The 12,303-nt window shown below is 35.4% G+C and overlaps 2 protein-coding genes across 2 annotated transcripts in view; one reads left to right on the top strand and one right to left on the bottom strand.

The window, feature by feature from the left end:
- The window catches only part of Zswim5 (zinc finger SWIM-type containing 5), a 210,553-nt gene that overhangs the window by 40,573 nt on the left and 157,677 nt on the right, over positions 1-12,303 (top strand). The gene's annotated exons all lie outside the window — the stretch shown is intronic.
- Positions 7,733-8,146, bottom strand: LOC101570457 (60S ribosomal protein L30). Its single transcript, XM_004639195.1, has one exon. It carries the CDS (start codon positions 8,081-8,083, stop codon positions 7,736-7,738), a length of 348 nt encoding a protein of 115 aa, XP_004639252.1. The 5' UTR covers positions 8,084-8,146; the 3' UTR covers positions 7,733-7,735.

A 12,303-nucleotide genomic window follows, 5' to 3' on the forward strand; every position in this document is an offset into this window, starting at 1 on the left:
TGTGTGTGTGTGTGTGTGTGTGTGTGTCCAGCTCAGCCCACCAGGGGGCGGGGCTGGCTGGCATGTGGTGCCGGGGGATCGAACCGAGGTCCCTGTGCTTTGCCAAGCTTGTTTCAAGTAGGTGCTTTAGACCACTGAGCCATCTCTCCAGCCCCTGTATTGCTTTCTTCATCTACATTGCATTTATTTCTGCTCAGCTCTTTATAATTTCCAGCCCTCTTTGGGCTTTGGGCTTGACTTACTCTTCTTTTTCTAGGAGCCTGAGGTGCAGCATAAGATTGCTTATTTGGAGTTGTTCTCTTTTCCTGATTTGGAATTTATTGTTATAAATTTCTCTGTTAAGACAGCTTTCATTGTATCCCACAGGTTCCAGTAAGTTTTATATGCATTTTCATTTGTAGTTATTATTTAATTTCTTCTTTAATTTTATCTGTGATGCATTGATTGTTTAGGAGGGTATTATTTAGTGTCCATGTGTTAATAGATTTTTTGCTGTTTCTTTTGTCAGTAATTTTCAGTTTCATTGCACTAAGGTCAGATAATATACATAAGGTAATTTTGATTCCTCTGCATTTATTAAGCATGTTCTATGTGGTAGCACAGGATCTACTTTGGAGAACATCCCTTGTGCAGCTGAGAAGAATGTGTATTCTGATGCTGTTGGGTGGGATACTCTAAAGGTTATTAAGTCCATTTCTTCACAAGTTTGGTCTATTTTTGTTATTTCCTTGCTGATTTTTTGCATAGTTTATCCATCTCTTTGTACAGTGGGGTGTTTAAAGTCCCCTAGCACAATTATGTTATTGTTCATTAGATTTTTTTTCATATCTATTAAAATTTGTCTTATATAGTTGGGTGCGCCTACATTGGGTACGTATATATTTATAATTTTTGTCTTCCTCTTGCAGTTTTCCCCTAACAAGTGTGTAGTGACCTTCTCTATCTCTTTTTTTTTCTTTTCAAAGTTTTATTGATAAACATATAGCAATTTCTCTCTCTTTTAATCATGCTTGGTTTGAAGTTGACATTGTCAGCAGCCAGAATAGCTACCCTTGCTTTTTTTTCTGAGTTCCTGTCACATAGTGTATTGTTTTCCATCTTTTTTTTTTTTTTAATGTGTTTAGTACAGGGTCTGCAGAGTTTCACTACAAAGATCGCACTCATAGTGATTCTCCTGTTTTCAGCCTCCCAAGCACTGGAATTACAGGCATGTACCACCATGCCTAGTCTCAATTGCTGTCTCAATGCAACCAGTTGGTGGTGCTGGCATGACATGCCAGCGATTGAATCCTGGTTGCTGCACTGCACCTAAGCAGGCGCTTTAGTTCACTGAGCTATCTGTCCAGCCCTTGTTTTCCATCTTTTGATGTTCAGTCTACTAATTTCTTTTGAGTTAAATGTGTTTCTTATATGCAATATATTGTTGAATTCTATTTTTTGATCCATTCTTCCAGTCTGCTTTTTTTGATTGGTGAATTGAGGCCATTTACATTGATGCTCATAAATGATATATATTGACTTATCTTTGTCATGTTGTTTTCCTACTGTACGATCCCTACTTTTCCCCTTTGCTTAATTACTTGCTCTGTTTGGTGGTTCTCTTCTGTTGTTTTTGAAGTGGTGGTCATCTTTATCTCTTTGTAAAGTATCTGTTAGTACTCTTAGTAGGGTTGGTTTAGTGGTCATGAATGTCTTCAGTTGCCCTTTGTTGTTGAAAAATCTAATCTCTCCGTTAAATTTGATAGATGGTTTGCAGGGTATATCAAGCTGTTTTCTTTCAGGACCTGAAATATCTTACTCCACACTTTTCTTGATTTGATGGTCTGTGTTGAGAAATCTGCCATGATTTTGATGGGCTTTGGGTGATCTGTTTCTTTTAACAACTCTTAATATTCTGTTCATTTGCTCTATTTCTGTGATCTTGATTATTATGTGTCTGGATGAAAATTTATTTTCATTATGGCTAGCTGGAGTTCTATTACCTGTATGTTAGATTCTTTTCAAAAAAAAAAAATCATTGAGGCCAGGGAGATGGCTCAGTAGAATATGCACTTCTCTGGCAAGTGCAAGGGCCTGAGTTCAATCCCTGGTTCTGCCAAAAAATAAAAAAATAAAAAATTAAAAAAAAATCATTTATGGGCCAGGGAGATGGCTCAGTGGAATAAGCACTTCCCTGGCAAGCACAAGGACCTGAGTTCAATCCCTGGTTCGGCAAAAAATAAATAAATAAATAAATAAATATAAATTATTTATTTATTAATCTGTTTGGTACAGGATTTCACTATGCAGCTCAGACTGATAGTGATTCTCCTGTCTCTCCTGTGCTGGGATTTTAGGTGTGTGCCACCATGCCCAGTTTCGGTGGCCTGCTTGGCATGGAGCCAGCATGGCATGCGGTACCAGGGATCAAACCCAGGTCCTTGTATTTGCTAGGCAAGTGCTTAGACTGTTGAGCTATCTTCCCCTAGATTCTTTTTGCAAGCCTGAGAAATTTTCTACTACTACTTCTGCAAACAGTCCTTTTATGTCATTTGTGTTGACTTTAGCTGTTTCTTTGTTATCTGTTTGTCTTATGTTATTTTTCTTTGCATCATCTTGCAGCCGCTGAATTGCTATTTCCTGGTTCCTTGTTATTTTTAAGGGATCTTTTCTTTCATGTTCACTAGCTGCAATGCTATCTTCAAGGTCTGAAATTCTATCTTCTGTTTCATTCAAGTGGTTTTGCCAACTTTCAATGGAATTTTTAATGTCCTAGATATCTGTTTGAATCTGCTTCGTGCATTCTAGTTCTTTCCTGTATTGTTCATTTAAACTTAATGTTTCATCTGCTGGGTTTGAGTCTTGCTTTGCTTCTAATCTTTTCTATCCCCTATTCTTCCTTGGAATTGGAATTTTTATGCTGTGCCATTGTATCTTGATATTATGTAACTTGCTTTTCAAATGTTACAGAGGTTCATAACCAGATACTTCCCACAAATTCAAATATTTCTTCTGATTTTCCTATTTATAGCTAATATTTAGATTATAAACCTTTGACTGGTTTTATTCCACCCATAAAACAGCCACAATGAGTATGTTTATTGCCTACTTAGAATGAATAGACACTGTGCTGTTTATTTTACATATTTTCTTGTAACTGGTATGATCTGTTTCACAACACTGAGTGAAAATATAGCCCATCTCTTGTTTCTCTAATTTAGATTAAAATCAACTCAGGTCCTAATATTCTACATTTAGCTGGGTGACCAATATGTTGACTGAAATATATCGATTTCAATGTATTTATTTCCAATGTATTGTCTGACATACAGGCATTTCCCTTTTGCTCTGTATTATCTGAAGACTTTATAGGGTTGGTTCATTCCAAACATAAAGTATATATCTTACTTTTATTTCTTAGTACAAAAGAATCTTGGTAACTTTCAGTCTATATCACTGTTCTTTGTTGCCAGGTTGTATAAACACTTACCTCTATTATCTGATTCTGCTGGTCTCACACAACAAAATTTCACTGGTCTGGCTTTTGGGAAAAGCCAGTAGGTCTTTTCAAATGAGGATTACTCAATGAATAAGCTAACTTTTTCAGTCTAAGTGACCTAAGATGTCTTTCTTTATGCATTTTTCAGTCATAGTCCTTTCAGGCACACAGTACAATACACTCATAAATCCCTGATGTCGCAGTGCTTGGGAGGCTGAAAACAGGAAGATCACTTATGAGTCTGATCTGTGTAGTGAGACCCTATAGACCCAGATCAGATTTATAATGATCCTCCTGTTTTCAGCTGCCCAAGCACTGGGATTACAGGCATGCACCACCACGCCCAGTCTTATTTGTTGTCGTGCCGGGGCTTGAACCATGGTCCCTGAGTCTGCCTAAGTAGGTGCTTTAATCCACTGAGCTATCTGGTCATCCCTGAGACAGCTTAATTTTTTTTTACCATCCCTTTCCTCCTCCATCCCTCCATCTCTTGGTCCCTTTACCTTTTGCAAAAGATCTATCTCACTGTTTCCTATCATCTTTTATTTTGCTCTTTTATTTATAATTTGAGTTTCTTATATAAGATAAATCATGCAATGTTTATGTTTGTCTAAATAACTTAAAGAACAAAATAAAGATAGATGATTAGAAATAGGGAGCCAGACTTTGGAGAAGGGAAAGGGGTCTGAGAACATGAAGAGACAGGAGGGAGGAGAGGGAAAAGGGAAGAAAAAAGGATCAAAATATGATATGTATATGCACTAATTCCTCAAAATGAGTGTATTTATAATGTATCACAAATATATAATACAAAATTTAAAGAAAATATTGATCTAAATAAATGGGAAAGATAATCCATGTCATAGATTAGAAGACTTAATACAATTAAAGTTTATTTCTTTCTGAAGTACAGTTAATGTTATTCTTCTCAAAACTTCAGCAAGATTTCTTGTGGCTGTAGGCAAGACTATGCTAAAATATATATGGAAAGACAAAAGAACTAGTATACATAGATAATTTTTAAACAAAACAGTAAAGTAGGAAGAAATAGTCTATATTATTTTAAAAGTTGTTATGTAGATATAATAAACACTGTGATATTGAAGGCATAGCACATTGATCAAAGCAATAGAATAAAGGATCCAGAAATAGAGCCACATAAATATGCTCAACTGATATTTGTGTTTGTTTAAAAGTATATAATTTTTTACCTAACATGTTAGTGCATACTGCAACCTGAGCACTCTCAGAGGCTGAGGCAGGAGAACCACAAGTTCAAGTTCAGCCTGAGCAACCTGTGACTCAGTGAGAACCTGTCTCACAATTTAAATAGGTAGTAGATAAGTAGGTAGATAGGCAAATGCATGGGTAGATGAATGGATGGATGGATGGATGGATGGATGGGCAGGTGAGTGGGCTAGGGATGTAGTTCAGTGCAAAAGCTCTGAGCTCGATCTATAGTACTAAAAAAAAGTACATTAGTTATGGCCCACTCTTTGTATTGAACAGGTATATGATTTTAGTAGTATATAACATGTTACCATTTTCTTATACAAATAGTTTTAGTGTCCTCAATATCTTCAGTGTTCTACTTATTCACTCTTTAACTGCTGCCACCTGACAGATGACTAGCAACCACTAACTGTATTGTCTCTGAAGTTTTACCTTTTCAGAATGTCATATACTTAGAATCATAGAATATACTACTTTTCCAGACTGGCTTTTGAAAAACTTTTTATTTAGTTACATGCCTTTAAGGTTCTTTCTTGTCTTTTCATGGCTTGGCAGCTCATTTCTTTTTCATATGTTTTTAAAAAATCTTTTATTTATTTAGTATAGGGTCTTGTTATGCAGCTCAGACTTGCAGTGATCCTTCTGTTTCAGCCTTCCCAGCACTGGGATTACAGGGGTGCACTAACATGGCTGGTTTCAGTGCCAGCTCATTGCAGGGCTGGAACGGCATGTGGTATGGGGGATTGAACCCAGGTCCTTATGCTTGCCAGGCAGGTGCTTAGACTGCTGAGCTATCTCTTCAGCCCCCAGCTCATTTCTTTTTAGGCCTAAATAATATTCCCTTGTCTAGATAAAGCACAGGTTACTTACCCATTCAGATATTGAAGTCTTAATAGTAAGTCTCCTTTTTATTTATATCTTTGATTTCTTTTATCAGAGTTTTATAACTTTTCTCACATAGATCTTATATATACTTTAACTTTGCATATACTTCTGTTTTTGATGTTAATGTAAATAATGTTATATTTTAAATTTCAATTGTTCATTGCTGTCATATAGGAAAACAAATTAATTTGCACATCAACCTTGTTTTCTTCAGTCTTTTTTGTGATTCTGAATTTTTAAAATGTCAAAAGCAGAGGACCAGGGAGATGACTCAGTAGAATAAGCACTTTCCTGGGAAGCACAAGTCCCTGAGTTCAATCCCTGGTTCCGCAAAAAAAAAAAAAAAAAAAAAAAAAAAAAAAAAAAAAAAAAAAAAAAAAAAAAGCGCAAAAGCAGTTGATTGGAAGAAACAAAAATCTTTCAGAAAACTGGTACAACTGGATAATAATATTTGACCTACATATCACACCTTACACAGAATGAACTGAAAATTGATAATGAACTTAAATGCAAAATGTAAAACTATAAAATTTTTAGAAAAGAATCTTCTAGATCAACGGGTACATAAATAGTTCTTAGAATTCATACACAAAGCATAATTTATAAAAGGAAATGCTATAAATTAGACTCTTGAATATTCCACACTCTTATTGTATGACAGAACTGATTAATAGGATGACTAGACAAGTCATGTGGCTGAAGGTATAGGTTAATGGAAGAGTGCTTGTCTAGCATGTATGTGGCACTAGGTTCAATCTCAGCACCAAAGTGGATAGGGAGAGAGAATGATAAACTTCAGGCTGGGATAAAATATTTGTGAACCACACATCAAATAAAAGACAAGTATTAGAATATAAGGAACATTTAAAACTCACTGTGAAAAAGAAGGTAATCCAGTTAATAAGTGAGCAAAAGATATAAAGAAATATTTCACTAGAAAGGATATATAGATGACCGATGAAAAAAATATGTAACATCATATGCCATTAGAGAGATGCAAATTAAAACCACTATGTAATATCACTATGTACCTATCAGAATGAATAAAATAAAAATAGCATTAGCACCAACATACTGGTGAAAATGCAGAAAAACAAAAATCATTGATAAGTGTTGGTAGACATGTAAAATGTTGTAGAACTCTTAAAAACAGATTGGAAGTTTCTTAAAAAATTAAAATATATGAGGCTGAGGTATGGCTTAGTGGCAGAGCAATTGTCTAGCAAGACCCTTTGTTTAATCCTCAGTACTGCAAACAACAAAACGAAAACCTAAACATACAACTATTGTGTGACTTAGCAGTTGTATTCCTGGACATTCAGGGAAATTAAAGTTATGTTCACACATAATTATGCCATCAGTAAAGCTTTATGTATAATAGTTAAAAGCTAGAAACAATTTTGATGTCCTTAAATGGGTGAAGAGTAAAATTGTAATGTACATCATACAGTGGAATACTATCTAACAATTTAAAAAAAGAATGACAACATGTAAAAACAATATGCAACTTGCATTTTCAGAAGGTTATGCTCAAAGAACTTGCATGTTAGGACTGGGAATATACCTTTACTGATAGAGTATGCAAGGCTCTAGGGTTTTTTTACATTTTTTTTTTTTTTTTTTTTTTTTTTTTTTTTTGGTGGAACTGGGGATTTGAACTCAGGCCCTTGCGTTTGCCAGGGAAGCGCTTATTCCACTGAGCCATCTCCCTGGCCCCTTAAATTTTTTTTTAACATTTAATTTTTTTTAAATGTATTTATTTATTTATTTTTGTGTTTGTGGCCAGCTCAGCCCACCAGGGGGCGGGGCTGGCTGGCATGTGGTGCTGGAGGATTGGACCATGGTCCCTGTGCTTTGCTAAGCTTGTTCTAAGTAGGCGCTTTAGACCACTGAGCCATCTCACCAGCCCCAAGGCTCTAGGTTTGATGCCTGCTATTTCAGGAAAAAGTCCATTGTGGAATAGAAAGCAGATTATTGGTTGCTAAGGGTTAAGGATTAGGGCAAAGAGAGAAATGGGAAGGAAGTGAGTGTGGCTGTAAAAGGTCAACATGATGGAGCCATATAGTGATGGAAATTATTTGAATCTTTTTTTTTTTTTCAAGCTATGGCAGGTTTTATTCATGAAAAATTCTGCTTGGTTTATTTTTCACTGGTCTGTTCTGGCATGCTTCTAATGATATCAGAATCACCTGGATCAATGATTGCCAGTGTGCATACTCTGTAGTATTTTCCACATGCTGTGCCCAGTTCAATATTATTGCCGCTGTAGTGGTGGACACCAGTTTTGGCCAACATAGCATAGTACTCTATTTCAGATTTCCTCAAGGCTGGGCAGTTGTTGGCAAGGATGACCAATTTTGCTTTGCCCTGTCTGATCATCTTCAGCGTCTGCTTGTACCCCAGCACGTATTTTCCACTTTTCATAACAAGTTGGAGCCTAGAGTTGATGGACTCCAGAGATTTTTTCGTCTTTTTTGCGGCCACCATCTTCCTGTCTTAGGTGTGGATGGCCCTCAACCAGGAGCAGCCGCCAAGATGGCCGGGGAACCAGAAAGGCTTGAATCTTAATTGTGTCAATATAAATTTCCTTTTGTAATATTCTACCTTAGCTTTTCAAGGTGTTACCACTGGGAGGATTTAGGTAAATGGGATCTCCTCTTACAGCTGCGTGTGAATTTATAGTTATCTCAACATAAAAGTTTAATTAAAAAGCATAATGCTTACAAAAATGAATAGTATAAGCCTAACCTTGGTCAGATATGAACTCATAGATCAGTGGGAAGATAAGCATTTAAATAAAAATTTTGGAGGCCAGGGAGATGGCTCAGCAGAATAAGCGCTTCCCTGGCAAGTGCAAGGGCCTGAGTTCAATCCCTGGTTCCGAAAAAAAAAAAAATTTATAAGTGGTGATAACTAATCATATACCATTTATTAAGTACCAGATACTGTCATAAGCTCTTCATATATATTAACTCATGTTATCTTCACAATAACTCTACAAGATAGGTACCATTATTATTATTTTATGGATGAACAAACTGAAGTGCAGTACAAAATGTTTGGTGACTCATTGCAATCAGCAGCTCATAGTAATATGAAAGCCATGCACAATGTATATAAAGAACATGGAGATTGGAGTAGCCATCAATTTTCAAAGGGGATGGGATTAACATAGAAAGTTTTACAGAAGAGTTACATATTGATGGATAACAGGGATTTATTAGGTAGTCTAAACCAAAAGATCAACATACATAAATTTTGTAATAATCATTTTATTATGCATATACTATATATATCAAAACATGTTGTACACCTTAGGTTTATCTAGTGAAAAATTAATAAACATTTCACTGTTGTGAAGTAAAAAGATGGCAGTAAGAGGGAAGTCCAGTTTTTCTGGCTTTCAGTTTTTGTCTTCACAAAACAGGCAGTTCACACTGTTACACCATTTTTTATCTTTGAAGTCTCTTATAACTCACATAGTCTGTAATTCTGTTCTGCAAATGTAGGAAGTTAAATTATTGGACCTTGTAGTTCTTGTCTCTGCGTGATACTAAAATAGATATATTTCATGGGAAATATATCCTAGAAGCAATAATATAGCTATTGTCAATTTATAAATGAAGTAACATGTGACACAAGTTAAAAAGACTTTATGTAGTTAGGTTGGGAAATCAAATCACTATTACATTGCTTCTATTGGAAATTAACTTTTAAAGTAAATACTGTGCATAAAACTGCATACTCTGCTCACATAGATTCTAAGTGTCTGTTCAGAAGATGAGTCAGGTTCTTTGCAGATATTAGACTCAAGATTGAAAGAAGTTGTGGGTCCCAGAAAAAAAGTTAATGAATAATCTTTTGTGTCAGAGGCCAGTTAGTTTTTATAACAGTTCCAGCCTTTAAAGAACAGGAGGCAGTGGATGGAATTCAAGAGAACATGCCAATTTAGAGAAAGCAGCAGAAAATAATCCTAAGAAAATAGTGCCCAAGTAAGCAGACTCATTTCCTTTCCTTCTGGGTTAGAGTGAAAAAAAGTAGAGTGTTGAAAGATGCTAGGAAGAAAGCAAAATCTAAACTAGGAGCAGGATAGAAACAGCCTATATGAGTGTCAGTAGTGGAAGAGCCACTAAAAGCAGAACACATGTCTAGCATACATAAGTCTCTGGGTTTGATCCCCAGCACCACAAAAAGAAAAAGAAAAAAAAAATAAATTAAGCAGTATTTACTCTTAGGTTTTCATTACTACAAGATGAAAAATAATACTTTATTAAACCAAAATAAAACTTAAGTTTAAATTACAACAGTGGAAGTCTTATTATGATGAAATACACAAGTATGCTAAAGTGTTATATTCAACTGTGCTATGATTGTGTGTAAATTTTTTTCTCCTTTTTTGTTTTTCTTTTTTAGTTTTATTAGTGTTGTAGTCAGGGTTTGTGAGGGAATAGATTTAATACAGGACACATAGTTTATAAGATTATTTTATAATATTTATTCAAAAAAGACAAAGGTAGAAGGGTTCAAAGATTTGCCCAGGCAAAAGAAACCCAAAGAATCCAGCTGAAGGTTTTAGTCTCATGGCAATGTCTTACATGAGACCACGTGAAGACTTAGAGCCCAGGACAATGTCTTGTGCAAGCCTGTATCAAGACTGTGCATTGAGAAGGCCTAAAGGCTGGAAAGTCTGTGTAGGGTGAAGGATCTGCGCCAACAGGCTGAGGGATCTATACTGGATCCAGGAAGAAAAACTCAAGCTAAGGACCCTGAAGAGAACAGTAGCCATCCTCAGTAACAGTGAAGACCCAAGCTCCTCCAACAGTGAGAACAGCTGAATTCCTATCAGGAAAACCAGTGTGACAAGTTTCTCTGGAAGAATCAATAGTGTATCATCTTCTCCAGTTCTCCTTTTATACTGTTGGCAATAATCCTAGGTCAGCCTTCCATATCCAGAACCATACCGACTTAGTTCAGCTGGGTATTACAAGTTGACCATTAGTTATTCTGCCATAATTAATATACGTTTGCAGTACATGATTGCATTCACTGTAGGGAACTGTATGCATGCGTAACATATTTCAATGCTTTTTTCCTTTTCCTTCTGTTCTTGTTTTTCTAGCATCCGATTAATTTATTTATAAGACCTTAATAGTTAATTATCATATATGCAGACTGAAATCCAGACTAATAAACCAAAGAACATAAAATATGTAAGACAGTTGTAGTAAGTCAAGGTAAACTTTTAGGTACCTTGTACCATTGTACTGGATTACAATATTATTTTTTCTCTCTTTTCCCCTGTTATATTTTATATATATATATATTGACTTTTCATATAAGAGAAACCGTACAGTATTTAAGATTGTGTGTCTGAATTATTTCACTTAACATCATGGTCTCAAGGTGCAACCATTTTCCTAAAAATGACTCCAGTTTATCTTTCTTTATGGCAGAGTAGTACTCCATTGTGTATAAATACCACATTTTTCTATTCAGTCATTTGTTGATGGACTTATAGGCTATTTCCAAAATGAATTGCCATGCTATAAATATGGGTATACATACATCAGTATAGTATGATGTCTTTAACTTTTTTGCGAAGACATCCAGAAGAATAGCTGGGTCAAACATAATTTCCATTTTTAGTTTTTGAAGTATCTCCATACTGATTCCAGTAGTGGTTGTGTCAGTCTATGGTCCCACCAGCAATGAAGAAGGGTTCCTTTTTTCTCACAGCTTCACTGGTATTTGTTATTGATTGACAAATAACAATTTGTTCTTGATGATAACCTTTCTGGATTGAGATGGAATCTTGTGTTTTAATTTGCATTTCTTGAATGGCAAGTTATGTTGAATATTTTTTCATGTAATTACTGGGATTTTGTACTTCTTCATATGAGAAGTGTCTATTCATTTCAGATGCCCATTTAAAAAAAATTAAGTCTTTAAATTTGGGAGGGCTGGGGCCAGGGAGATAGCTCAGTAGAATAAGCACTTCCCTGGCATGCACAAGGTCCTGAGTTCAATTCCCAGTTCTGAAAAAAAAAAAGCAATTTGGGAGGGCTAATATTTTTGGGTTCTTTATATATTCTAGATTTTAGTCCTTTGAAGAGTAGTTGGAAAAATTTCCCCTCATTTTGTAGGTTGCTTCTTCACTCTATTGGTAGTTTCCTTTGCTGTACAGAGCATTTTTTTTTTGCATCAAATAGAAATATATTTATTTGGTTCTATTTTCAGTATCACAGGTTACATTGCCTTCTACCTGAGAAATTTAAATGAAGTGATTAAAAACATATCAACAGAATTTTAGCTTTCTTACAGCACTAACATGTACAGAGCATTTTAATTTGATATTACCCCATTTTTTTGATTGTTAATATTCCTTGTACAGCTGGGGTTTTATTCAGAAAGTCTGCCTATACCTATATCTTCAGTAGTTTTACCTACTTTGCTATTTTGTCTTATAGAAGATTGCTTCTGTTCTAATGTTTAGATCTTTGATCCATTTTGACTTTACTTTAGTGCATAGTGACAGATCTAGGTTTAAATTTTGGTATGTGGCTAGCCAATTTTCCCAGCACCATTTATTAAAGAGGCTGTCTTTCCTCCAGCAAAAGGATTTACAACTTTATCAAAGATAACATGGGGGACCTGCCCAGTAGCTCAGTTGTTTAAGTGCCTGCTTAAACAAAGCCCTCAAGCTCAAG

The sequence above is a fragment of the Octodon degus genome, unplaced genomic scaffold (genome assembly GCF_000260255.1).
Source record: "Octodon degus isolate 3935 unplaced genomic scaffold, OctDeg1.0 scaffold00107, whole genome shotgun sequence".
Classification (NCBI taxonomy): domain Eukaryota; kingdom Metazoa; phylum Chordata; class Mammalia; order Rodentia; family Octodontidae; genus Octodon; species Octodon degus.